Source organism: Amphiura filiformis, chromosome 9, assembly GCF_039555335.1.
Source record: "Amphiura filiformis chromosome 9, Afil_fr2py, whole genome shotgun sequence".
NCBI lineage: Eukaryota > Metazoa > Echinodermata > Ophiuroidea > Amphilepidida > Amphiuridae > Amphiura > Amphiura filiformis.
Genome location: NC_092636.1, coordinates 64,781,557 through 64,808,083, shown reverse-complemented (window position 1 = coordinate 64,808,083; position 26,527 = coordinate 64,781,557). Strand labels below are relative to the sequence as shown.

Genomic DNA, 26,527 nt, shown 5'->3' with positions numbered 1-26,527 from the left:
AAATCATACTGACAAGTCACTTGATTTAGGAATACAGAGAACATATTCCTAAATCATGTGACTTGGGGATGATTTGAAGTGACTTCCACTTGAGATGAGTCTGGTATTATTCCTAACTTTGTGTGAAATGAGACACATGTAGCACTACAAGTGCATCATTTTGATATGGATGTACACATATGTTCTCAAATACTACTTAGAATTGTCAAATATAACTAACAATTGTTTCAGTGTGTTCAATATTGCAATGCTTATCAATTGCCTTGATTTTGATTGATGAAATTATTTTATTTACATACAATTTACATTCCTATTTCTATTTCCTGTAGTATTTTGTATTATAGAAACCATTTAGGGTTGCTTATGTGATAATTATGTGAAAGTTACACAGATTTCTATTGCCATTATGTATGACACAAATTATGGTATTAATGTAGATACACGCAAACAAAAGGTTTTTTAAAAAGATTTAATGCATGTATCATGTCAGTACATTTGAAAAAGGTATGTAATGAAGATGAAAAAATACATAAAAACAAAACATGTTTATTTGCTGCAGGTGTACCAAAATTTCAGATGCAAAATATGTTATTATTTCATTTTCTTGTCGGGAATATCTAGCAAAGTATATTTCAAATCACAAATGAAGGCTAAGTGCAATACTGTCTCATCTGCATTGGTCAATGGTCATTTTGAGAAATAAAAATTGCATTTAAGAATTAATGCTCTGCGTGCTAGCCATATATTCTTCAACATAAAAGTCCCTAGTTGTGAGATATTTTCTCAAAATATCACAAGCTATCTTAAGAACCACTGAACCAATACTATGGTTGTTTTACTCATTTTAATGCATATTTCATGCTGGTTCCTATTATGGTTATGGAAATTTATAATTCTGAAATGCTCGGATTTTAAAGAAAAGTTGAAACTTGTCGTCTGCAGTTGACACCCATATGGATAGGGTTAGAGAATTCTGGCCTCGTATGCTGTTGGGATGTAACTTATGTAAGGCTATGTGACTTTATTGGGGTTGGAAATGCACATATGTCTTTGTTGTCACTGCATGGAAAGCCCAATATATTCTGAACATTTTGGTACAAAAATCACATTTTTACCCAAATTCGAGATGAGGCAGTGTGCGCCAAGGCCTTACAATATTTATGTTCAAATCAGTTTCAATGTAGGGTAGGTATGATGGAACTTTTAGTGAAACTGTAGATTGATTTCAGCATTAATAAAGACTGTCATGACATTGTCTTGTGTTTATATTGGTAGGAATACCAAGACAGCTAATTGGGGTCTTGGTGAAGACTTGCCTTCTTTTTCTTGTGCCTTTAATTGAACACTGATATTTTGTGTCGTATTTTAATTGGTATACCATAACAGCATGTTTTGCGATTATTTTTCTTCTTCTTGTGTATATGTTGGTAGGCTTTCCAGATCATCTTGTTTTCTTTTCAGTGAAGAGTGCTAATGTTTGTCTTCTTGTGTATACATACTTTGTTGGGAGGTACTATATATCAAAACAACTTGTTGGGTTTGGCTGGTGGCAGATCAGAGTTACCTGTCTGAGCAGGATTTCCAGAACAGCTTGTGCTGATCAGGCCACCATATCCTATTACCATACCAAGTTTGAAGTTGATCGGTTATTGCATTCGAGCTGGACAGTGGATTAATGAATTTGCTTCTGCCTGGACAGCCAAACAACCAGGCAGGTGGATGGACGGACAGGCAACCATCTGGATGATAACATAAGCCCCACATATGTGGGGGCCAAAAACATGCGCTATGTGCGTGCAGTTTTGTCTGTCTCACTTAATGGAACGTTCGGCCCTCGTTATCGGATGATGCTGACATTTTGGCTCGTTGTGGTTCGTCTGTATCTGTATGATAATGTTGCTTGTTGTCTTATGCTGTTATTGTTTTACAGAACAAATTAAAGTTGGTTTACAAGTCAAAATAATAATTATGTATTAGAGCTTTTGATGGAACAATAAACCACAAACATTAAATCTTATTCTTTTATTGAGAAGCAAGCTACAGGTAAATTGGATAATTCATGGCCAAGTTCGGACACTACGCTAGTAGCTCCGCGATTAATGTACACGCTTAGTTAGCAACAGGTATGTTCGAACTTGGCCAAGAATTACTTAATTTACCTGCAGCATTTAAGTGCTGTGCTACATATATCAGGCATCCATGTTTGTTGTTTGAATGGTTTCTATGCTTGTTCCAGAAAAATAATTGTGATGAATTTTTGATCACCCAAATCACTGAATGAACTTTGCACAAGTTTTGGAGTAAACATTGGCTGTATATTAGTGTTTCTTTCATAGATTATAGTTGTTTTTTTCACTATATACATGTAGTAAAAATGTTACATAGGTCCTATATAGTTGAGTGAATATATAGGGTCCACAACTTATAAGTTCCCCCTAAATACTTTTAAAAATAAATCGAAAAATATTTGACAAAATGCAAAAGTGTAAAAAGGTATGGGTAGCCGTATTTGTTTTGCACATACGGACCAAATTATAGCATCACACATCATTGCGTGTATTCATGTGTTTGTTAAAGAAAACCTGACTGCCATGACTGCTATGGACTCAGATGCAATTTTTAAAACAGCCTCTTTTCTTACACAATTATTGGTCCACATGTGTAAAACAAATAGGGCTATACATATCTTTTTACATTTCGTAAAATATTTTTTGACTTATTCTAAAAAGTATTAGGGGGGAACTTATAAGTTGTGGACCATATACAAGTGAATATTCTGTGAATATACAAGTCATGCATTTCTGCAAGTATTAGGGATAGTGGAAGCAGAAATCTGAGTGTTCTTGGTGCTTTGATATTTGTAATTACATAATTGTATTATTATATTCAGAATTTCTCTTCATTTTCAAAATTATGTGAATTTACACAGACTTATATAATACTTCAGAACCATGTCATTGATTTTGTCAGATACATTCAGCTACATATACTTATGCATGTGTGGGAATTTGTAGTGTTTTCATACAGGAATCGGAAAGTCCCAAATTCTGAAAATGCGATTTCAGTGGAGGCTTTGGATATGCAATGATGAGTGTCAAAATGAAAACTGCTTACATTGAAAAAGAATTTGAACAGGCAACCTCTTCAAAAATAATAGCGATAACATCCTGGCTGAAACAAATAATAGCAAATCATATCTGATGAAGTCTTCACATGTAATGGACAAAATATTTGAAAATAAGTGCACAAAATGGCCCTTGAAAACCACAAAGCTTGTAAAAACCGTAGCATGCAGCTGCCAATACACTTCTGGTCAAGAGTGGCATACCATTTCTGGCTTGGTTTATTTTATCTTAAAAGAGTAAGGTCATGTTATAAAAGACTGTTGAAAATGACTTGAAATTAGAAAACCAAAATGTTGCAGCAAAGTGCCTTTTAATGTTTTTGTGTCAGTTGCAACAAAATTATTTTGTCAGAGGACTATTTTTTATTGAAAAACAAGAACTGAATGTTTGTTTGTTTGTTTTTAAAGAATTGAATGTAAAATTTATGGAATTTGTATTTTTTAAGTTTTATCATGTGCTTAAATGCTATCTGCAATACATGCTGGTATTGAGATTTATAAGACTATTTTACATTGAAAAGAATTTATATTTGTAATTGTTGTACATTTCATATTTTTAGTACATAAATGATTCATTGTCTTCTATTAAATTCTTATGGAAATCAAATTGCAGTATGTACTGTGTTGTCTCTATAGTGTGAACATAAATTCACTGAAACAAAAAGTTCCTCTAATCCAATTTCAGACTTTTATTTTTGGTTTTCCACTTTTTATTTTTACACTTGCTCTGTATAAAAATATAGGAGCCTTTTTTAGCAATCTGGTAGCCTTTTTATTCCCTAATGTTTGGTCAATCTCATGTCTCAATATTTTGCCTAAAAGTGCAAGGATAATTCTTCAGAGACTTCTAGGTCTTCCATTTGACAAAGTGCCTAGAAAGATATTGTATGTACTAGCAGTTGGAAGTTCAAAACTCGCTAGTGCTGACTGACTAGCGTTTGCACAATCGCTATTCGCTAGCAGCATTCAGTCACGGCTAGTGACATAGCGCCAAAATTGCCTGCAAGTCAACTGCTTAATTTTAGTTTACACTATGGCATGCTAGCAACTTATTGGTCACATAGCGGCTATTGGATATGCTCCTGGCATGATAAGGGCATCAGGCCATTATATAGTTCAATGTTTTGCTTTTGCCTTTGCTATGAATGCAGAGGCGTAATTTTTTGTTAGATGTTTAGGTTTTACTTTGCCTATTATGATCTGTTGTGAATCACAGAGAACAGAAAATGTTGTATTTGTAGCAGTGGAAAACCAAAAAAAATAACCTGTTGAACAATTCAGTCGTTATGAATGCTGATCAGCGAGTTGTCTCTGTTAAATCATGTTGCACATGAATACTTCTCTCGTATTATAGAACATGGAACCACAAGGTAGAATGCCAGATTAATAGTAAGTGATTCGGTATGATAAGTGGACAGCAAACTGGGTTAGTTAATGGTACAATGCCATGCCAGTTGATCCCTGTTCTATTATTCGAGGGATGAATCAACATTTGCATACCTGCCAACTGTCCCTATTTTATAGGGACTGTCCCTATACCTACTGAAAAGCATAAAAGAGACCGATGTTGCCATGTGTCCCTGTTTTTGAAAAAATATGACTATATCCGTATAGGAAATTCAGGAATGTCCCTATTTTTTTTTTTTTTTTTTTTCTCCCATTTGTCCCTATTTTTGAGATTCTAGGATTGGCAGGTATGCATTGGCATACTGCCAAACTCTTAGCGATAATATGTCACTTTTTAATCAATTTGGTAATTCCACAGGTGAAATCCATACAACCCATATGGAAGACATTGGCTGCTGCATGTCTCTTTTTACATAATGGCTAGGAATAAAGACTCATCTCAAGTGGAGGTAACTTCAATTTATCCCCAAGTCACATGGTTTAGGAATACAGATATATCTAACATTCCTTAACATGTGCCTTGGGGATGATTTGAAGTGATCTCCACTTGAGATGAGTCTGGTATTTATTCCTAGCTATTATGTGAAATGAGACATGTAGCAGCCTGTCTGACAAGTGCATTATTTACAAATATTGATTTATCTTTCCACATGACCAATGCACATTGCCTAGGCCTATTATACAGTAGTGTGTCATTAAAAATATATATATTTTTTCAACCTACCGACCCACCCCAAAAATGCCACTGGAAATCAAGCAAACATTATGGTTGCAAAAGGGCAAACAGGGGAACACAAGATACAAGAGTGAGACAAATAATACAAAGCAATATTTTTAGAAGAGAACCTTTTTATTCAATTCTAGCAAAATATACAGGCTACCTCTTTAGGTACTATCATACATTTCGTTTTGGCAAAAATATCACTTTGAACTAATATGACCATGCTGCAGACATCTTATCGAGTTGTAGCGTTTTGTGGATAAAAAATGCTAAAATGTAAATTTGAAACTTAAGCTGAAGAGGTGTATTTCAATTTTAAATTTTTTCAGGATTATTGTATATTTTTCATGTAAACAAAATTGAGTCTGTTCTGGAAAAAGAATTTTTTGCCAAAAGATACAATATCATTCAATATTAACAATACAGCAGTGTTTTTAAAGAAAAAACCTGAATTTAAAGTTGCAGCTATTTGTATTGATTTGAAGTAAGCGCGAAGAAAATGGAGGGTTTTACTTGCTTGGCTGTTGGGCTGGTGTTACTGTACATTCCTGCATATACTTGTCGTTCTTTTTGACTTCATTGATACAGATTTTATACAATACATGTATAGTATGAATACCACAATCTAATCAAATCAGGCCAATTAGGTAATTTTGACATTGAGTTCTTTTCAAAATCAACTTAATCAGAATCGAAAATAATTTCATCAGGATTGTCCATCAAATTATAGTTTTATATGCCTCAAGAAAGAGGGAGCAGACTAATAATCTCAATCAGTGTTCGAAATATGCCTCAAAAAGTTACAGGCCAGCCGGGCTTGACCTTAAAAAGTTACCGGCCAGCCGGGCCGGCAATAGATGCCAGTCAGAAAAGTTACCGGCCATACCAAAAAGTTACAGGCCAATGGCCGGCTGACCGGCCCTATTTCGAACGCTGATCTCAATACGCTCACATCAACAATAGATCCACTGTGTCACAATGGTATTGTCGATATCTCAAAAGCAACTACACTGATATTAACGAGCCTAGACAAATGTCTATATCTCAGAAAGATAGGTCACAATAACAATATCAGTTCCCACAATATCCATTTTTACTCCTCATGAAGCAAGATTTTCCCAATGCCAAATTCCTAGTTTTCCAGGTCTGGACATTCAATTCATTTTTAATGCCATAAATAAAAAGTTGTACCTGGCAAATCGATGGAAGACTACATACAATACTGTAATAATTAAAATACTGTAATACAAACAATGTGCACTGCACATGGTATTTGTAACTTTGAGTTGGCCTAAAAATATAAAAGTAAAGACCGGTATTTGAACTGTGAATCTTTTGGAGCATAAAAGATAATGTATACTATATTATACAAGCCTCAGATTCCCAATCATATTTCTCCCTATTCACTGGTGAAAAGCATTTATTATGGAGAAATAACATTTATGAATAAGCAGTGATCCCAGCCAAAGTGGCCAAAAATCAAATTGTTCTTAAATTACCAATTGTCATTAGGTATTATTGAAATAATTTGGCAAAAAACAATAAAAACAGCATCATTGACAAAGTTTAAGCCCCATTCAAATATATACATGTAGCTAATTTATTTACTTAAAAGGGCATTTCGTGATCCACAGCCTCATCCCCCTACTTTTCTCAAGAAAAGTTGAGATTTTTATACCACTGGAAACCTCTGGCTACATAATGTTTATGTACAAAATATTTCTTGCAGATTATTTCGTTTAGCAAAAATATCGTCAAATTTAAATTACGTTCTGGTGTACCAGAACGAAATTACAACAGTGGCCTATGGAGCCGCGTAATATGCATAAATCATGCATAACTTGCAAACGCAAAATCGGAATCAACTGAAATTTTGGGAATCAGCTTTTTCCATGGAAATCTACTGAAAAATGTCATAAAAAGAGGATGCTAGGATCACAAAATACTCCTTTGAGTAGAGAAATTACAGATTCATGTAAAATGTTTCATTTTGCCTTAATACATGGCTTTTGGCTTAACCACTAGCAGGCTATGTTAGCACATCTATGACACTAATAAGGTGCCAAAATCTGAATTTTGGTCATTTTTACGATCCCCGGGATGAGCAAAATCACTGTATAGGACTAGCGTAAAACCTCATCCGCAAGCATATAGAGTAGTTTTGATGAAAACCAAATTAATCCAGACAACATCAATCGAAAACATTATGGAGCATGAGCAAATTAATTACCGATACAAGCATATACAGAAAAGTGCTATTGTACGACCAATCTATTGTACTGGCATATTTACGGCTGTCTCGTATAAATTTAGCTTTCATCAAAAATACACTATATGCTTGTAGACGAGGTTTTACGTTATAAGAATACAAGTGGTGAATAACACTTCCTGTGCACAACCCATACATGACAATATCCCTTTACCTGTGCAAGAAAACTGTTTATGAGGAATGAGAAGAAATAATCATTTGAAATATTTATGAAGTAATACATGTAGTAGTATTATGTTTTGCTTCATTTGCATATCCAAGATGGCCACCATAGGCTTGTGCCATCAGCACATTTATGCACCATGAGCAAGGAATAGGATTTTTCTGAGCAAGATATTGTAAAGGATTATTTAGTACTCAACATTTCATGAATACTTCATATTTATTTAGGCAGAATAAAAAAATATACATATTTCAGTAAATCATGTTAGGCAGAGAGAATTAATTATACCACCTCTGCTGGTGCATAAAAAGAATTATTACATACCAACTAGAATCAAAGAATACTAACTGTACCAGGTATTAATTGAATTGGGATGTGACAGCTAGTCAAATAATATGTACAGGTATGTAAGCCGCCATTACACTGCCCTTGCGTATCCTGGAGCACTACTGTGATTTCAACCAGCTACCGTAGAATTCCGTCTAGAAGCATATATGCCTCTAAACGAGGCTTTTTTTTAACGAAAGATATGAAAGGCCAATACCCTTCTCAAAAAAATTGCAATAGATTGGTCTTACAAATATACATGTTTGTACAGCCGCCTTTATCAGTAATATAGTTGTTCAAACTCCAAATAACGTTTTTTGTTGAGAGTATCTGCCTCTTGTCTCTTGTGTCAAAAAAACCTCGTTTAGAGGCATATATATGCTTGTAGACGGAATTTTACGGTATATCACATACTAGATCCACATTCAAGCAATAAAATTGCCCTTAAAAGTCTGCACGCATACCAGGAAAATTTACTGTCAGGGCTTCACTGTACCTTGTTTTGTAAATATTCCCTATGGCATAGCTTGCAGTGGCATAGCTAGGGGTGGGGGGAACATGCCTGGGTGCCACAGTAGGGGGTTGCCGAAATAAAGGTGTAAACTATGCTGTTATGCTTCCTTTTTTTCTTTTTTTTGCAGTTGCGTAGTTAGTTAGGGGCAAGGTGGGCATGTGCCCTGGCACTGTATTAGAGAGTCACCATATCGCTGTCAATGTTAAACGTGCATTGAAAAAATTTGTGAAATATTTTGACCCCCCACACACTTTTTAGATTCTCTAGCGCTCTGGGCTAAACAATTTAGGGTCAACAATTTATAATTTCCGGGCAAAAACCATTTCCGTCAGTACATTAACAGGTTTGGAGCGCCACAATTTGTACCCTTGCCCTGGGTGCCACAACCCTAGCTATGCCACTGATAACTTGATACAAAGGGGAGGGGCACTCTTTTTTAGGCTCCCCGTGCATGTTTCTAAGTGTGCATGCTCCCAAGCTGTCCTTAAATGTTACAGTTCATATTCGATGTATTTTTCCATTGCAATTATTACAAGGTGTTTTACAAGCACTTTTCAATTTATTTTTTCTTTACTGGGACTAATTGAACATAAGGATATGAAGTGTGCTTGTTTAGTGTCTAATTTAAAGTATTACATAGATCTACATGTACCTCACCTGAACTACTGACACTACATACCATCAACCAAACTTGACACTACTAACCGTTTTACCCTTTTACTGTTATATTATACAAGTATTTATACAATTTACTTTCAACTTATAGGGACACCTGTTTTATGCGTTGTGTACATCATCAACTATTTGAACCAGAACCAGAAGTCCTTCCAAGGATTTCATACTTGAAGAACATGGCCTAATGAAGAATGATTTAATAGGTGTGTATTCTTTTAGCACCAAGGCAAAATCTTAGGGCACCGAGCCAAAATCTTAGGGCACCTTTGCCTTTTCATTTCTTAGTTGTATTCATCACAATATACATCATTGTATCTTGCCAGCCATCTGTTCATTTTATCTTCTTTTTCTTGCTTTTCCTCACATGTCTGTTCACATTAGCCTCAGCACGGAATGTTATACACTGCAGTGATGAAAACACAAATAAATAACACATTGCATTACATTAACTGATTTCTTAGATTAAAATATGTTTACCCACTCTACATTTTAGATCCCAATGTGTGACTTGCCAAAGTTGCGGATTCCCTGCCCCATCATGTCGCATTGTGAAGTCAGTCTCTCTCTACTTATCTGTCCATTTCTCCTCTCTCTACCCTTTGTATAACTAACATGAATATAATGTATGCAATTAATTCATTCTGTTTACTAGTGCATGTGGATGATACCCCAGTTGATGTAATGTAGGAGACTCACTTTGTGATGAACTAATTCTGTTTTATAAATGCAACCTTCTTTCTATATTTGTGCTGTACCTCAATGTTGAGTATTATCACACAGGCTTTACGTGCATAGTTAACCAATGAAATTATGCACAATCCTGGAACCTAGGATTGAGTGCAGATATCAGAACCATGGATGATTTCCCCTTCTCTTTTTGAATAGCTCTGACACTTAACATGCACATGGTTGATTCTTCCTGTACCCGGAACCACAAAATGCTGCATCTACACTGCCTACACCTGGTGGCCTGAATAAAACTGCTGGAACTCCATCTATACCATTTTTCACCCTCATGGGGCAGTTACGTCAAAGCGTTGAGGCAGCTATTTATGCGCACATTGCAGCATCTTTGCATGCATATGCCAGGGGTTTGAGCAAATGCTAGCGATTTTAAGCTGCATCCAATATAATGCACATTGACGTCACTGCTACAGCAGGTGAAAAATGGTATAACAGGTATGGTTACTAACCTGTTTGTCTAGTATTGCTTTGAGTTGTAGCATGGAACACACTATACCAGCCTCCTTAAGCTCCTTCTGGAATTCTTTGATAAATAGTGGCTGCAAAATAAATATATATACACATCAATATTTACTTGGTGAATATGACAATCAACTAAATTAATCCCAGCAGTATTTGAATTTGAATGGGCTATTCCAGTTGAAATCCAAACACCTCCTATGGAAGGTAATACCTTAATCTTCTACACAGGGGGTGTAGATTTTAAATGGAGCCATTCATTCAGGTAACCCCACTTGAAATTCACAATCTCTCTGTGGGAGACTAAGGTCAGGTCTTCCATAAGGGGTGTATGGATTTCAATTTTCCGCACAATTTGCTATTTTTTTCAGCACAAATCATTTGTCCCTGACCATAACCTAACCCTAGAGGCATGCTGTTTTACAGAAAGTTACTCTCTAGAAAGACTTCCGATTTGTGTAAAAAAACAACACTAACAATAAAACTTTGTGCCTTACCTCATACATGAGTATCTTGTGGTAGAGTTCTTCATTTCCTTTGATGTACCTCATTATAGCTTCCTCAGGATTCTTGGATAACTGAAACAATGTAGAGATTATTGAATGATAAATGACATCACATGACTTACAGATATTTCAATTAATTCTTGGCCCTGGCAGAACACTTGGCACGCTTGTAGTATGCAGGCGTACAATGAAATCCAGAAAACTGCATGTGTGTGCCTTACACTCCATACACACTACATGAATGCCATGGGTACATTCCACCAGTACTGATGACCCAGTATGCATATGGCATGAAATACAAAAAACAATTTACACTGGCTCATGAAGTAAATTAATATTTATACCAAGTTCTTCAAACAGGGAAGGTGATCCCATATTGATATCAAGTTTTTGGAAGAATTGGGGGAATTGTTAATCGTATGTGATCTTTAGCCCATTTTACATGCATTAAAACCACATTAGTAAGGTTATAAATACAATAGCTACTTTGGAATGTCAACCGCACATGCTGACAGACACACCCCCACACACACCCAATTGATGATCTAGAAATGAGTGCACAAAATCGATCACAAGGCATAAGAATTTAATCATTAATTGTAGCATTCCATACATGCATGTTGAAAATTGTTTTCTCAAGTCAAAACATATACAGCACTTAAAAATAACTCATTGTTACTATGTTACAGAACAAAATGCAGGAGGCTGGGATGGGAGTTCCATAGCAACCAACTAGAATTCTAAAACAATAGCCAAATGATGTGACCCAATCAAGCAAAGTACTGGTCATTATCATGCTAAACTATCAGCATAACATTGCTATAATCAAAGAAGAATTAAAAAGACTAGTTTGCGTCTGACGTTATCTGTCAGTCAAACTCAGGCATGATTTGTTTATGAGTGTCATGATGATTGAGTTCCTGAACGCAGTAGTAAAACAGTGTGACTTATGGTTAATTGTGCACCTTCAAATATATACAAACCACCTCAGAAATTAGGTATTAGTAATAGGAAACTTTCTTTCCTGAAGGTACCATGACAACAATGCCTAGCCTAGAAAAGTTGCTTTTTGCCTTGTAAAAGTGCCTTAATTTTGCACTTCACCATTTTCTGTGATTCCTTTTCTCTCATATGCACCAGATGAATAAACCTTCCTTTTATGTGCTACTGCCTAATCAAGAGTTATTGGGGAGTTTGATTGACAGATAACGTCAGACGCAAACTAGTCTTTTTAATCCTGTCTGATTATATCAGCCTAACATTTATATGACTTTATTGCATCTACATTCTGAAGACACTAGAGAAATATTAATATACCAAAAATATATAAATCGGAAATCAGAAGATGCTAGCATGCCCAGCATCCCAGCAAACATAAAACCTTTTTGCAGAAATGTTTTAATGTCGGGATATATATAAGGTATTAAACATTTTAATATTCAAAAAACATTTAAAAACTTGCTGCAAACATTCTAAATAATGTTAAACATGTGTAAGTTGTCACAAAATATTATCACACTTGGTTGCCAAATATATTTTGCAGTAACATTTTGACAACATTTTTAAATTGCTGCTGTAGAGTTTTTTCACCTTTTATTTTAATAATATAAAGGTCATGGAAATGTTTTTAAAAACATTTTGACCAAAACTGTAACATGTTTATAAAAAACATTTTTGTGTTTGCTGGGATGCAACCAGTTGAACTCAAGTGTAGGGTGAAACACAAATCACAGTTGCTAGCAGCAATTGAATTACTTGTAGGATTTACACAATTGCTACCAGCATTTGATTAGCAAATAGCTGTGACTGGTTTTACCATACAGGTATAAATGCCCATGAATGTGTATGAAAGTTAAGACTCTTTAACTCTCACATCCTTTACACATGTACATTTTGTCATTGTTGCCAAAAAGAATAACTGCACCCTTTGAGGCATAAACTTAATTAGAACCTTCAGATATTCAAACTAAAATAGCAAACAAAGGACCAACAGAAGACATACTTTTCTAAACTTGCTCAGTCCATCACCAGCATGTTCCTCATTGACTACAAATGTTTGGTCACAATTAAACATACCTTACCTTTCCTAGAGTAAATGATGGTTTTTGTTTTTCAATTCTGTTATAGTAGTAAATACTATTGTAACTAATACCAACATTTTATGACTTTTTGAAATAATATTAGCTATAAAGCTAATGAACCAAACAGAGTAAATGAGAAACATGGCCACATGCTTGATACAACAGTGATAATAACAAACATCAAACATATGCATGCATCATGTTTCTTACCCCACTGGAACGAGACTTCCGCTGAAATATTAACATAGTGATGGTCAAATAAAAGAATGACTTTCTAAGAAAGTTGTAAGTTACTGGCAATGTTATGCATGAGAGACTACTGTCTTCAGATTGCGCAGTAACCAAGCATGTTGTTACTGATATTTGCATGTTCCTAGCATGTATGATTGCAAAGTTATGAGCTTTTACAAAAAAGGTAAAAGGGAACACACATTCCAGGGAATTGTTTAATTTTATTTTAGGGATGTGGTGTAGCATATTTAAGAACTTTTATAACAAACAGGAATGAGGGTTTCACAACTGATTTGGAACAATGGAAGTATTTTTTGTAACAATCCCTGTTTTAAAAAGATGTGACCCAATCTGATCCTACCAGGCCAAAGGAGACACTTTTGTCAATTGAGTTATTATCATCAAGGTGCCAAGTAATAACCAAGCATGTTATAGCCCATTGTTATGTTATGTTCCTAGCATACTTAATTGCAAAGTTATGAGTGTGTTTTTTAAGCCAATTTTCTATATATGATCAGCTCGTAATAGGTAAACACTATTCAGTTTTGGTTACGCTGTTGTAAATTCACAAAAAACATGTGTCAGTCATGCAATACACACTACACAATGCACAGTTTCTATAGGTGCTGCACCCAGCTGTGTGTACCCTAAATCAATCCACAATGTTATGTGTCCTGCCTATTACAAACTGATCATAGTATATGTGTTTATTGGGTTTTTTTGCTTGCTATAACTGGCTGTATCTCTATTTCTCAAATGCTCCATTTGGCTTAGTTAGATGGGATCACATCATAAATATGATATTACTAATTACCGGTTGTGACATAGGCATCTCATCATCATCTAGAATGCTATCTTCTGGACAGTCGTTATATGACAGTGCATCACTAGTGTCACCAGAGCTGAATAAAGACAAAGTCATAACTTACATTATATATAGTGTAACCATGCATGTACATGTATATGTCCACCCATACTTATCAATATATCTAAGAAACTAAAGAGCTCTATAGGTAAACCCAGAAATAATTTGGACTAATCTGCAGGATTCTGCACTCACAATACATGTAGCTAAATTTATGCAATAAATCACCAGTTCAATAATTCATTAAGACTTAACAAAATAGCATTTCTTCCCAATACTTGTCACTAGAGAACCAGTGCATGATCTGGAATCTTGGGATGGAGTTCCAGTGGTTAAAAAGGAAAAGGAATTAAGGTTCCAGGTTCAATTCCTGGTCAAGTTGCTTTGTCTTTGCTTTCCTTAATTTGACACCCAAACAGAATGTAAGATCATCTTATTGATATTTGTAAGGGAAAAAACCTTGACAATGCAACTGAGTTTAACTCAAAAAGTGTTTTCTTTATATGTGACACGATCAAGGGAAATGAGCCTGATGTCGCTAATATTGATTTTGAGATATTGGAAAAGAAAGTGTTAAAATTCTTTTGTTTTATATTGTTTTCTGCAATTGATAAAAACAAGTCATATCAACATGGTGTTTTCAGTTTCTGAAAGCTCTAAATGTGCTCTTTAGAAGCATATGCGAAAGTTATTTTCGACCAGGGCCGACATGTGACTCATTCCCCTTGATCATGTCACATATATTCTTTAAGTAAAATAGAGTACCATACCCCCACCCCTTGTGCATTTAGTATAGGACTGACACTTTCTTTTTTATATTGTTCACCTTTCTCCTTAAATTATAAAACTTGAAAAGCTGTAAGGTTTGGTGTTCATTAAAATTGCAATATATATTGTTGACAAGTAACCGCATATCCCTTAAAATATTCAAATTTGTTTAAAGCTGTGAGAACAATATTAATAATAAGGGATGACTTCAACAATTAACTATCATTGAAAACCACATTCTATTAAAACAAACCATGGAAACCAGGCCCAATTGACAGCATTGTGCCAACGGTCAACCACCAGTTGGGTTTTGAAGCTATCCCTAATATAATACAAGCAGGTTGACAAGAAACATTGCAATACCTCTCTCCCCCAGCCTCTTTTGGTTTAGTAGGTGGTTTTGATGGGATTGTTTTCCCTTTGCTTCCATTATCTCCTGCACTTCCTCCTGTTGTAGGTGCTGCACTATTTGACCCTTGACCTTTGCTGCCAGTTTTGGGTTTCTTGCTCTTAGGTTTCGTTGTTTCTTTGTCATTTTTCTTCTTTGATGGTTGCTTTTCGTTTTTACTTTCCGGAACATCTTCACCGTCAACTGATGTCTCCAGGACTGTGGAGAAAAACATTCAACATGTTTGTCATGTGTAATTGGGCAAGTAATGGCACAAAGTTGTATAACTGAAAAATAAGTTTCCATCAAAAGCCGACATTATTGCATCTTTGAGTAGCTCCTGCTTGCACACAAATTTCCATTTAGAAGAACCATCTCAAGAACTACTGACTTTTCCTGGATTTTTGTTAACATACATACAGCCTTTTAAATGTCATGTAATTTGGACATAAGGCTGAAACAAAATATAATCTGAAATATAACTATACACTAATTGTTTAACAGATATATACAGCAGACAATACTTACCTTGATGTGTGTACTGATAGATTTCTTTAAGCTTTAACCTGGCTTTCTTCTTGGCTAGAGGTTTTAAACCATACTTGCATGTCTCTTTCTGAAAAAAGAACAAAGTAGTAATACAGCATGCATTAACATATAAAACAAGACTGGGAGGTTTTGTTTGTTCTAATAGTTTGATTTTATAACTTACTTTCATACTTCAATTTTAAAACTGCAGGGGACATTTCGTTGTGAAAGGTGTGCAGACCTGCCAACCTACCGAAGTCAGAAAGAGGGACATTGAGCCCAAAACCTAAGTACATGTACATGTACACACACCAGGTACATGTACCAACAAATTCAAAGACTTGAGGTGTGCAATACTTTCAAACTAAATTTATCACAAAAGACTCAAGAGATGCTATAGCAAAATTTTAAAGTGAAATTTGTATCATTTTCTGCTGTTCTTACATTTAAATTTGCTATCTAGAAACTTTCAGAAAGCAGGACGGTCCCTCTTTTTCACCTCGGAAACCCCCAAATGAGGGTCAGTCCCTCAAAATGAGGAACAGTTGGCAAGTAAGGTAAGTGCTGGTAAGTGAGGCCATGACAATGAATTGGAATGAAAGGCCTGAATAATGAGCAATTTTGGGTATCAATCAATTAAATTCTTTATTCATATATATACGACTACTTGGAACTAAAATTCATACTTTTGAAAGCACATTTGTGACATGATCAAGGGAAATGAGTCGGATGTCGCTAATATTGATTTTGAGATATTGGTAAATAAAGTGTTAAAATTCTTTTGTTTCATTTTGTTTTCAGAGATTGATAAATTGACGTAACTTCACAAGAAAAATCATATCAACATGGGATTTTCAGTGTCTAAAAGCTCTAAATGTCCTCTTTAGAAAAATAAATAAACTCATTTTCGACCAGGGTCGACATATGACTCATTCCCCTTGATCATGCCACATTTGATTTTCAGCATAATCTCATCAAATAGGGGTATGTCAAACTAATAAGCATGATTCTGCAAAGAACATGAAGCATTGGTGGATGATCATCATACCCCATTCCTCAAAATAAATCGCAGAAAGGTGACTTACCCTCAGTGCTGGTGTATTCATATCATCATAATTTGGCATAGGTGTAATAGGTGCTGGTGGGTGATATAACTCATCTATATTTGGTCTTACTGGAGTAGGTCTCACAATTGCTACGTTTGGAGTTTTGGTAATGGAACAAGCTGAAAAAAACAGTAAGCACACATGAGCGAAAATGAACAACATGTCCTGAAAACGAACACGCAGGTCTTTAGTTATTAGTATTATATTACGGCCACATAAACTTATTTTTGTTTTGTTCTCTTCCAGAGGGTTTTAGAAAAGTGATGAGGTTTTCTAGGGTTTTTTTTTTCAATGCAAATTCGCATTACAAGCAGTTGTAATGATGAGGCACTTTTTATTACAGGTACGGAGGGGGAGAATACTACAAAAGCATCTTTATCCTGTTGCTTTTTTCAATTTTTTAAAAAATCATTATAGTGAATTTTTGGAGCTTAAAATTTACTTGACAATTAAAAAAAAAAAAAAGACTATGCACCCACTCCAAAAGACGATGCGGGTGTCATCGATTCATAAAATATCATGATATTTGCATTTCACATTTTAGAGAAGTCTGCATACACCGGAGTCGGTGCATTAACCAACTTGGTCATTCTTGAGTGGGTCAAAACCCCAATAATTGAGAAATTGGTCCCAGTTGCAGGGGATACAGGATTCAACAGGGCCTGATTTTAAATAAAATTTCATTCTTCCAATTAGATTTTAGTTCCCAAATATATTTCCTGCCCATAGCTGGTTACACACCTGCATCTGAGTCAAAGTCTTTTAACTACCTACCAGGTGGAACAAAAACATCCTCTTCCTGCTCCTCATCCTCTCTCATGGGGCTGGTCTCAATAACTTCCTCCTGCATGAAACTATCCGAGCCGACTCCAAAATAACCACCTGTTGCTACAGCTTCCTCCTGGGATGTGATTGATGAAGTTGGTGAGAAATGATGATCTCTCAGAGTTGGTGATGCTGTGGCCTGTCTATGAGATGGGACTAGAGATTGATTAGTTAAGCTCATTACTTCTCCATTTTCTTGACTTGCATAATATTGACTTGATGGTGCAAAATTTTGTACAACTACTACTTTTTCCGCTATGACAGGTGTGGAGGGAATGTTGATACTGGCTGCTCTTCTTGCTGAAGGTTTGGTGTAGTTGGCCCAGAAATCTTTAGGTGTGTCTCTTCTTATCTGTGGGATTCTTACTTCTGGTGGAGATCTTACTCTTGTAGATGTACCATCAGGATTAGAACCATTAATTGGTGAACCATTAATTGATGAAGCAAGAACTTTTGAAGCCTCAATTGGAAGATTATTATTTAGATTATGATTGTTATTCTTACGAGGTGATACGACTTTAGATGCTGGTGGAGAAGGCAGCTCACTTACTCTCGACAGAATATGATCACCATCCAAGGAGAAATTCACTTTTGCAGTGTTATTTTGAGACTCGTGTTCCTTCTCACCTCCATTTGTTTGGTTACTATGGTGACTGATGTTATGTGCAGGAAACCCATCATCAAAACCACCATCTTCAAAATCAAAGGCAAACAGTCCTCCTTCATCTTGAATCTCAGCAGTACCATTAGCCTGCTTTTCAGGTGAACTTGATGCAACAATGCTTACATCATCATCACCATTCACATGGCAAGCAGCATCTTCTACTGCATTATCAGCTACTCCTTCACCTGCATCAGGCTTGCTAGTCTGTCCATCATTAATTGACTCTCTATCTTTTGATTTGTCATTGTCATCAGCACCCATTCTTTCTGAATTCTGGACAACAGGACTTGTAATCTTGTTGCTGTCACCAATGCTTCTGTTCCCCACTGATGATGCTTCCTTAGCTACTGATCTAGTCCGTCTTCGCATCAAAACCTGACGCCCTACTGGGGTGAAACTCTTGTATTTTTTCTTGAGTGGATGATATGTTGAAGGGTATTTCTTAGTCCTGGGTGCGGGTGATTTATATGGTAATTTTGTTCGTTGCTTCAATTTGGTGTTGAGTTTAAGCTTACCAGTTGGAGGTGTTACAGTACCTACACTTACTGCAGCATCCCCACTTGTTAGTTGCAGTTTATCTGGGGATCTCATAGGCATGCTCTGTTTTCGTTTTCGTTTTGATGGTTTACCAACAAGCTCCTCATCCTCCTTTGGAGGACTACCTTTGGATGTTGCGGATGAGTTTCCAAATGTTGGTGATGGGGTAGGAGATGGAGACTCATCTGAAACCACAACAGGTGTTGCAACATCAGGGGCATCTGGTATAACTATTGGTGAAGCTCTTTGGACAGATGTATTTGGTGTATCCTTATCTGAACCAACAAAACTATTTCTTCTGGTTCTTCTTACTGTGGTAGTACTTTCAGAATTGCCTTTGGAAGTTGTAGGCGATGAACGATTATTTTGACTTAACTTTGGTGATGTAAGATTTCTACTATGTTTCTTATTTCTCTTGGGAGTTGATTGAGAAGTACCATTTCTTATATTTCTCTTTGGTGAAGCAATTGTTGACAGTCTGCCTGGAGTGCTTATTTTTGAGAGACTCATTTCAGTACTTTTCTTTCCAGAAGTTTGTCTTGCTGGAGACTGACTTGCAGATCTTGTGCTTCTGCTAGATGGAGAACTATCACATGCACTCTGCTCTGATAAACTTCTTTGTCTTGTTAGACGTCTGTTTACATTCAATTCACTATCATCAGTTGGTTTCTTAGCATTCTGTAAAGTCACTTTCTTAGCTATTTGTGAAGTAGTTTGCTCATCAGCAGATTTCTTTGTTTTCCCCATGTTTCCAAAAGCACCTTTTCTTACTTTTTTTGTGACGCAACCTTCAGTGTCTTCAGCGGTGGAGTTGATCACTGGCAGTTTGAAGCATCAAAGACCATTTTTTCCAATACAATTTTAACAGGAGATATTTTTGGTAGGAAGGTATTGCCTATCAAAGTACTCATTCTATTCCTCGCATCCATTGGTGTGGAAGCCATAAGGGTTGAGGAACTGGTACCTGCTTTAGATAATCTTGACTGTGGAGCTTTCTTTTGTGGAGGTACAAAAGACATTTGCTTTGTTGTTCTCAGTGGTGGAGTGCTTGGAATAATCCATGATGTATCAGTTTCATCATCATCTTCTTCATCATCAACACTTGCATTTAAGTGGTCTCTAGAAGCACCGTTTTCAGTACCTCCATCTTCTGCAGTATCCTTCAACACTGTATCGGTTTTGGTTATAGATGATTGTGTGCTTTCAGCAGGTGGTACCTGCACTTTTTGAGATTTCCTGAGTGATGGTGACTTGTTACAAGAATGTGCACTTGCATTTGCTTGACTTTTTTTAGTACTTTTTTTGTGTGATGATGATTTTGTTGCTACAGGTGATACATCAGGAGAATCACTGGTTAAATCCAACACTTCTGTAGCTTCCCTCTCTTTACCTCTTGATTTCTTTGGTGACACCACCTGTTTCTCTGGCATTGTTTTCTTTGATGACTGCCTTGTTACATGCGACAACAGATTAGATGCAGACTCTCCTGGCCCGTCTCCAGAATTGCCAGTGACAGATGTGGACACAGGAGTGACAACATTGGATTCATTATCTCTTCTTCTACCTGCTTCATATTCAACATCTTCACTAACATCTTCCATTTCAACATCTTGATCATTGTAATCATCATCAATTGCCATGTTTGATGCTGATGGTGTCTTCGAGGTATTTAGATCTGGTTTCTTTTGCGCCTTCTTGGGAGACTCCTTAGAAGATGATGATCGTGCTACCTTTGAGGTATCTGCATCTGGTTTCTTTTGTGCCTTTTTAGGAGATTCTTTAGAAGATGATGACGATGGTGCTACCTTTGAGGTACCAGCATCTGGTTTCTTTTTTACCTTCTTAGGAGACTCATTGGAAGATGATGACGATGGTGATACCTTTGAGGTATTTGTATCTGGTTTCTTTTGCACCTTCTTGGGAGACTTCTTAGAATAAACTTGTCCCACCATTTGTGGTTCTTTGGAATTTGAAATTGGCTTCCAACCTCTTCTTGTGTAACGTCCGGTAACAGACAGTACTATATCACTTTGAGAATCACTTGCTTTATTTACAAGGGAAGATGAATTGGGAAGCTTTTCGCTCAAAGTATCCTGTTTTGCTTGATTGACTTTGCCAGATGTACTTGCAGCTGAATTTGTCATGATATCTACATTGACTGAAGTCATTCTAACTTTAGGACCTAAATCAACAGATGATTGACGCAAAGTTAACCCTTCAGATGTAACAGATTGCTTGCATAGTCTGGCTTGTGTGCTCGCATACTCGTATATCTCTTCCATCTCTTCCTCATCAATATCATTACCATGGTTACCAGACTCCCGGGAACTACTACTTTTTGACTCATCTTCACTATCATCCCACAAACTTTGTAGCAATTCATTTATATCCTTCTCTTTGTACTCATCATCATCATCTTCATCATCATCATTTTCTTCATCATCTTCATCTTTTTTCTCTCCTTCCTTATCACCAGTGATATCATCTTTCCTTGATGCTTTATGTGGTGTGTTTCTAGCTTTGTGAGGAGTGGTTCTAATCTTAAGAATCTGTTGGCAAGCTATAGCAAGTTCTGGTAGATGATATTTTTGAGCAAATTGAACAACGCTCAAAGCACAATCGCCATCTACTTCAATGGATCCTGAATACACATACTTGAGTGTGGATAATAAAACTTTCTCAGAAACATCCAAGGAGCAGACACTCTGGTTAGATTGCTCAGTCAGGTCTTGCATCAACTTAGGGCATCTCAACTGTAGAAGAAATTGATGAGCATGCACGAGACTCTTATCAGCCGTCTGTATCTTGACATCACTTAACATCTCATTATTTACAAGTTTAGAGAGCTGGTCAAGCATCATCCTTTCATGGTCACCTACAGGCTCCCGAGATGTACTTGGTCTTCTGCCATCTAAGAATCCACTTGTCTGGGTCTCAATCTGTTCTGGTGGTGATGCATGGGCACCTTCTTCCTCTAGATCCATTAACACTTGCAGAGTACTGGTAATAACTTGAGAACTACCAATGTCAGTAACATCCTCATCTCTCTTCTTCTTTGGAGGTCTTCCTCTTTTAGGTTTTGATGTTTCTCCAGGACCAATATTAGGTTTCAACTGTGAAACATAAAATGGACTAGCTGAAACTTGTTCACTATCATTCTGAGCTGATAACTCCCACAGTAAAGATGATTGTCTTATAAGTGTTGGTGGTACCCCTGAATTTGGACCATGACGTTTTCTTTGTTTCTTAGCAACTTTACTGTGAATCAACGCAGGGGTCTGTGCCAGATCCTCTTGCGCATCCTGAGGGGCCACTAAGCTTGCTAGTCTATGTTCAAGAATCCTCTGCCTTTCAGCTTCAGACCTAACAAGTAAGACAGGGACTTCCTTCTCTACTGTTTTCTTTTTTCTTCCTTTTCCCCGTTTGACAGGAGCATTACTCTCACTACCAGCTGTTGCCTCTGGAACTGCTATTGAAGCTGACATTGCTATAGCAAGCTGTGTGTCTTCATCTAAATCTTCCCTCTTCTTCTTTTTCTTTGGTCTACCTTTTGGTTTTGGTATAGCTACTTGAGCTTCACTAGTACTCTGTGCGTTGATATCCGACTGTTGCTCAGTTAACATGTGATTTGCGATTTCTTCTTCTTGCACACGTACAAGCTCAATCAGCTGCGCTGATGACACATGCAACTCACGAGCGCATCGCTTTAAATGGGATTCACGTTGTAGTTTAGTATTTAACGGCATTCCACACATTGGACAATCTGCAATGAGTTTTTTGGCAGCATTTCTTTGAATCCTTTCTTGTTCTTGTTGCTCCTTCTCATACACATCAATGCATCGATTTGCATGTTGAAGCCTTCTTGTGGAGTTCATCTTGCTAAGATCTTTGTGGCAAAACTGACATAGATAAAAGCCATCTTCCGTCAATTTTTCTTCTACGATCTTTTCTTGCTCTCTTTCCTGGATCTGTCGAGCAAGATGTTCATCCTCACTGGTGTCACCAGCTGCACTGAAATGTCTTTTGAGACAAAGGTTAACATGCTGATCCATTTGTTGACTTCCACTGATATCTGTCAACACTTTCTGACAAACTGGACATTTTCTTGAGGTTCTTTCACTTGTACTGCTTTCAGCACTGATTTGGGTTGTTTTCTTACGTGGACTTTCTTTATTTGTTCCAATTTCTACAGTGTCACTTGCTAATGGTGTTAACTTTGATAGAATTACTGCACAAGAAGTTACAGATTTATCAGCTTCATCACTTCGGTTATTTCTTTCCGCTTCATTATGTTTGTTTTCCTCATCCAACAAGCATCCTTTAACCTTTTTGTTGCCATCATCCAACACATGTCCTCTACTCTTGTTGCCATGACTCCCTGTAACCGAGAGACTTGGCTCTGTGGAGGAACTGGCATTCCTAGAGCTTGGTTTCTGTTTAGATTTTACCTTTAGTGACTTTTTCAATAGTTTGGAATCAGCTACCTTCTTCCCTGGCAGAGGTCTCGATGTCTTTTTTGCTTCTCTAAAATCATCACTTTGGTTCAGTGATATTTCACCTGTTATAGCTCTTAGGAAATCAAATGAGGAACTCCTGTGGTCACCAACACTGTTATCGCTTTCATCTTGGTCAGAGGATGCAGGCTGCAATTTTCTTTTCAGAGACAGTTTTGACTTTGACTTTTTTCCACCAAGATTTTTTCCTTTCACTTTCCCTTTACCCTCCATCTGTGGTGTGCTAGAATACAAATATCTGCAATGGGAACAAACAAAACAAAACAATATTTTACTATTAAGTTCCTGTATACATGATACAGTAACAGTGTACTGAAGCAGCAGAAAGTTAAATTCTACAATGCAGATGTTTTGTTTCTATTCAGTTACAGTATTCCAATTGATTTTATACTACAGGTGCATTTCTGGAGATAGTTGAGTGCTATTACAGGATTTCTAATTGAGAAATTTGAATGCAACAGGTGTCATTTCCATAACTTTTCCAAAATTTAACCAAGTTTCTATTTTGAACAAATTGTTTGTTTTTTGAAATGCAATTTTTACATTTTTATTCTTACGTACCGTTTAAACACGTACCAAGTTGATAAACCCCCCCATTTGGGTATAGAATGGTGTAAAATTACAAATTTTGTGCGCTTCGCGCGAAACAAAAATTACTTTAAATAGTATGAAATGGAATGAATAATATACGCAAACTGCGAGCACATATCTCATAACATTGGGCCGAACAAATGCTCATTGGTCAATTTTTTGCTTGCACACCCCGTCCCGACAAAAAGTCAGGCACACTTCTGATTTTAACTCTTTACTATTGCGCCCCAGAATATTTTGCTGACAGGGCCCTTTTCCTTAAATCCACCTCTGGCAATGATATCGGCCGTAGAAGAAAAAAATGACAAAAAAATGCCATTGAATTATTTTTTGTAGTCAAAATACTCCAGGAATTCAGTAAATATCATGATATTTGGCCTAAACTTGAACTCATTTGCAATGAAATGTCATTTTTTATTTATTTATGCATTGGCTTCCATGTGCTTGCAATGGTGTTGAATTCTGCACTTTGCCGAACTTGAACTGCATTTTATAGAATTCGGCGAACTTTTATGGCATAAAGCAACCCTTTTATTAAAGTACACTGCTTGGGAACTTTCTTAAAAGCGAGATAGTTGGTTAATACTACTAATAATAGCAAGAATCGTTGCATGAAAGTGCGAGATCACGTTTTTTGCCCGACCTTTAAACTATTTATACTATGGTGCCGGTAACACATCATTATAGCCAAAATCACGAAATCTGATACTGATATATAATCATATATTAAAACGGTACATTCAATACTTGACAGATTAGAGAACCCCTCATTTTAGGATTTGAGCGCATATTTTTAACACTTTCAGGGGGTTCAGGGGTTCTGAGAACCCCTGGTTTTAAAACCTAGTGCTACCGCTGTGTGTCATTATTATTATTATGTTAAAATTTTCAACATTTCATTAATATTACATTTCTGGCAGGGAGGGACTCGAGGGAGGGGGGTCGGCTGAGAAACAAAACTAGTTATATACGTTTATAGGACGTCATCGATCTTTTGGTTTGTTCTCTTAAACATGCTAAAATTGTATTGAAATCAGTCTTTTTGAATAAAATAAACACACTATGGTCATCTTGTGACTCCCTACATTTTGGTCATCAAAAATTTCATGACCCCCTCCCTATTTTTCTTTCCAGAAATTAATGACCCCCCTGTACATTTGGGACCCCCTCCCCCTTCCGAAGAAAATGCCAGCCCCCTTACAGTGTGCGCAATTAGTCAAGAGGTTGTTTATGCCCGGTGGCCGGATGTGCGATTGCGGGGTAGGGAAAACAAAGGAAATTCATGGACATGGATGCAATACGCAGTACGGTACATTTAGTCATGAAAATATATCAGCGTGATCGCATGTGTGTTTTTGCTCGTGTACGCAATACGCAAAATGTAAACCTGTTCAAAAAAGTCATTGTTGCAACTTGCATCTCGATTAGACTCGCTCACCAGTCCTACGATACATACCGTAGTACCGTACGTACGTACCTAAGGACTGGCTCACGCCATTTTGTCTGTCTATGGAAAATACGCACTTAACGGTTTGCGCAGGTCAGATATTCGAAAAATTTCTTCAAAATTTCATTAAAGGTAGGCCTATATAAAATTGGTACCCGGCCCACCTTATTGTGCTTGCTAAATCAAGACTCGGTTGAAACAAAATTAACGATCGAATGCATTTTAGTGTAAAAAAAGGTAAAATTATCGTCAAAGTTCTGCCGAATTCTCCACCCTTGCGAAGAGTGCAGAACTGGAATCGGGAATAAAAATATCCGATCGATCTTTGCGATCAAAAACACAAAATTACAACTTTGGATGTACCATTGGCAAAAGACATTATTGCCAAACAATATAGAATAGAACATTTGATGTCAACTTGTCAAAATATTGAAGAAATGTGCTCCCTAAACTTGTGGCGAGTAGGCAAAATAATTCCCATTCAAACGCACGGGAAACTGACAGTGCATAATACCGAAATCTCGATTAAAGTGTATACTCCCGAGTGTTACTCTCAACTTGTCAGAGACAAGACAGACTCATGACTGTAGCTGAAAAACAGTAACAAAATGTCAAATAATAAGTAAGCTTAAACATCTATCTATTTCAGATATAGAATTACTATTTGTCTCAAATGTCTGCGTCAGTGTCAACACCCTACATCAGTACATGTAACAATTTGATGAGAAATTTCAACTTACCTTGGAAGCTCACTGCAATCCCCAGAATATATTTTGCCACAGATATGACACAGAAACAGAAGCTATACGCATTTTGGGACTTTAATTATAATGATATCAGGAATTTCTGCAACAGAAATCTTGCACGAAACTGATAATTAATTGGGTGACGGGCTTTATTTACTGCATTTCACTTCCGCTTTCTCCATCACTGCCAGGGGTTTCACCGGTTAAAAATCTGGTAATCATTTGTGTGTAAAAAAAAATGTTCAAACAAGCCATATATTGTATTATTTGAGATCAATTATCCAGTAAAAAGAATTTTATCGATTTGGAGGTCGCAAAGAACTTTTG

At 36.5% G+C, this 26,527-nt stretch overlaps 1 protein-coding gene across 1 annotated transcript; it reads right to left on the bottom strand.

Annotated features, from left to right (window-relative positions):
* Window positions 1-8,419: 8,419 nt before the first annotated feature.
* Window positions 8,420-26,517, bottom strand: LOC140160220 (uncharacterized). Its single transcript, XM_072183497.1, is given in 11 exon segments — window positions 8,420-9,603; window positions 10,394-10,483; window positions 10,901-10,981; window positions 13,201-13,221; window positions 14,036-14,123; window positions 15,218-15,461; window positions 15,771-15,858; window positions 16,856-16,995; window positions 17,651-19,724; window positions 19,727-23,654; window positions 26,195-26,517. Coding segments are annotated over 10 exon segments (6,801 nt in total). The 5' UTR covers window positions 23,630-23,654; window positions 26,195-26,517; the 3' UTR covers window positions 8,420-9,531.
* Between the last annotated feature and the right edge of the window lie 10 nt (window positions 26,518-26,527).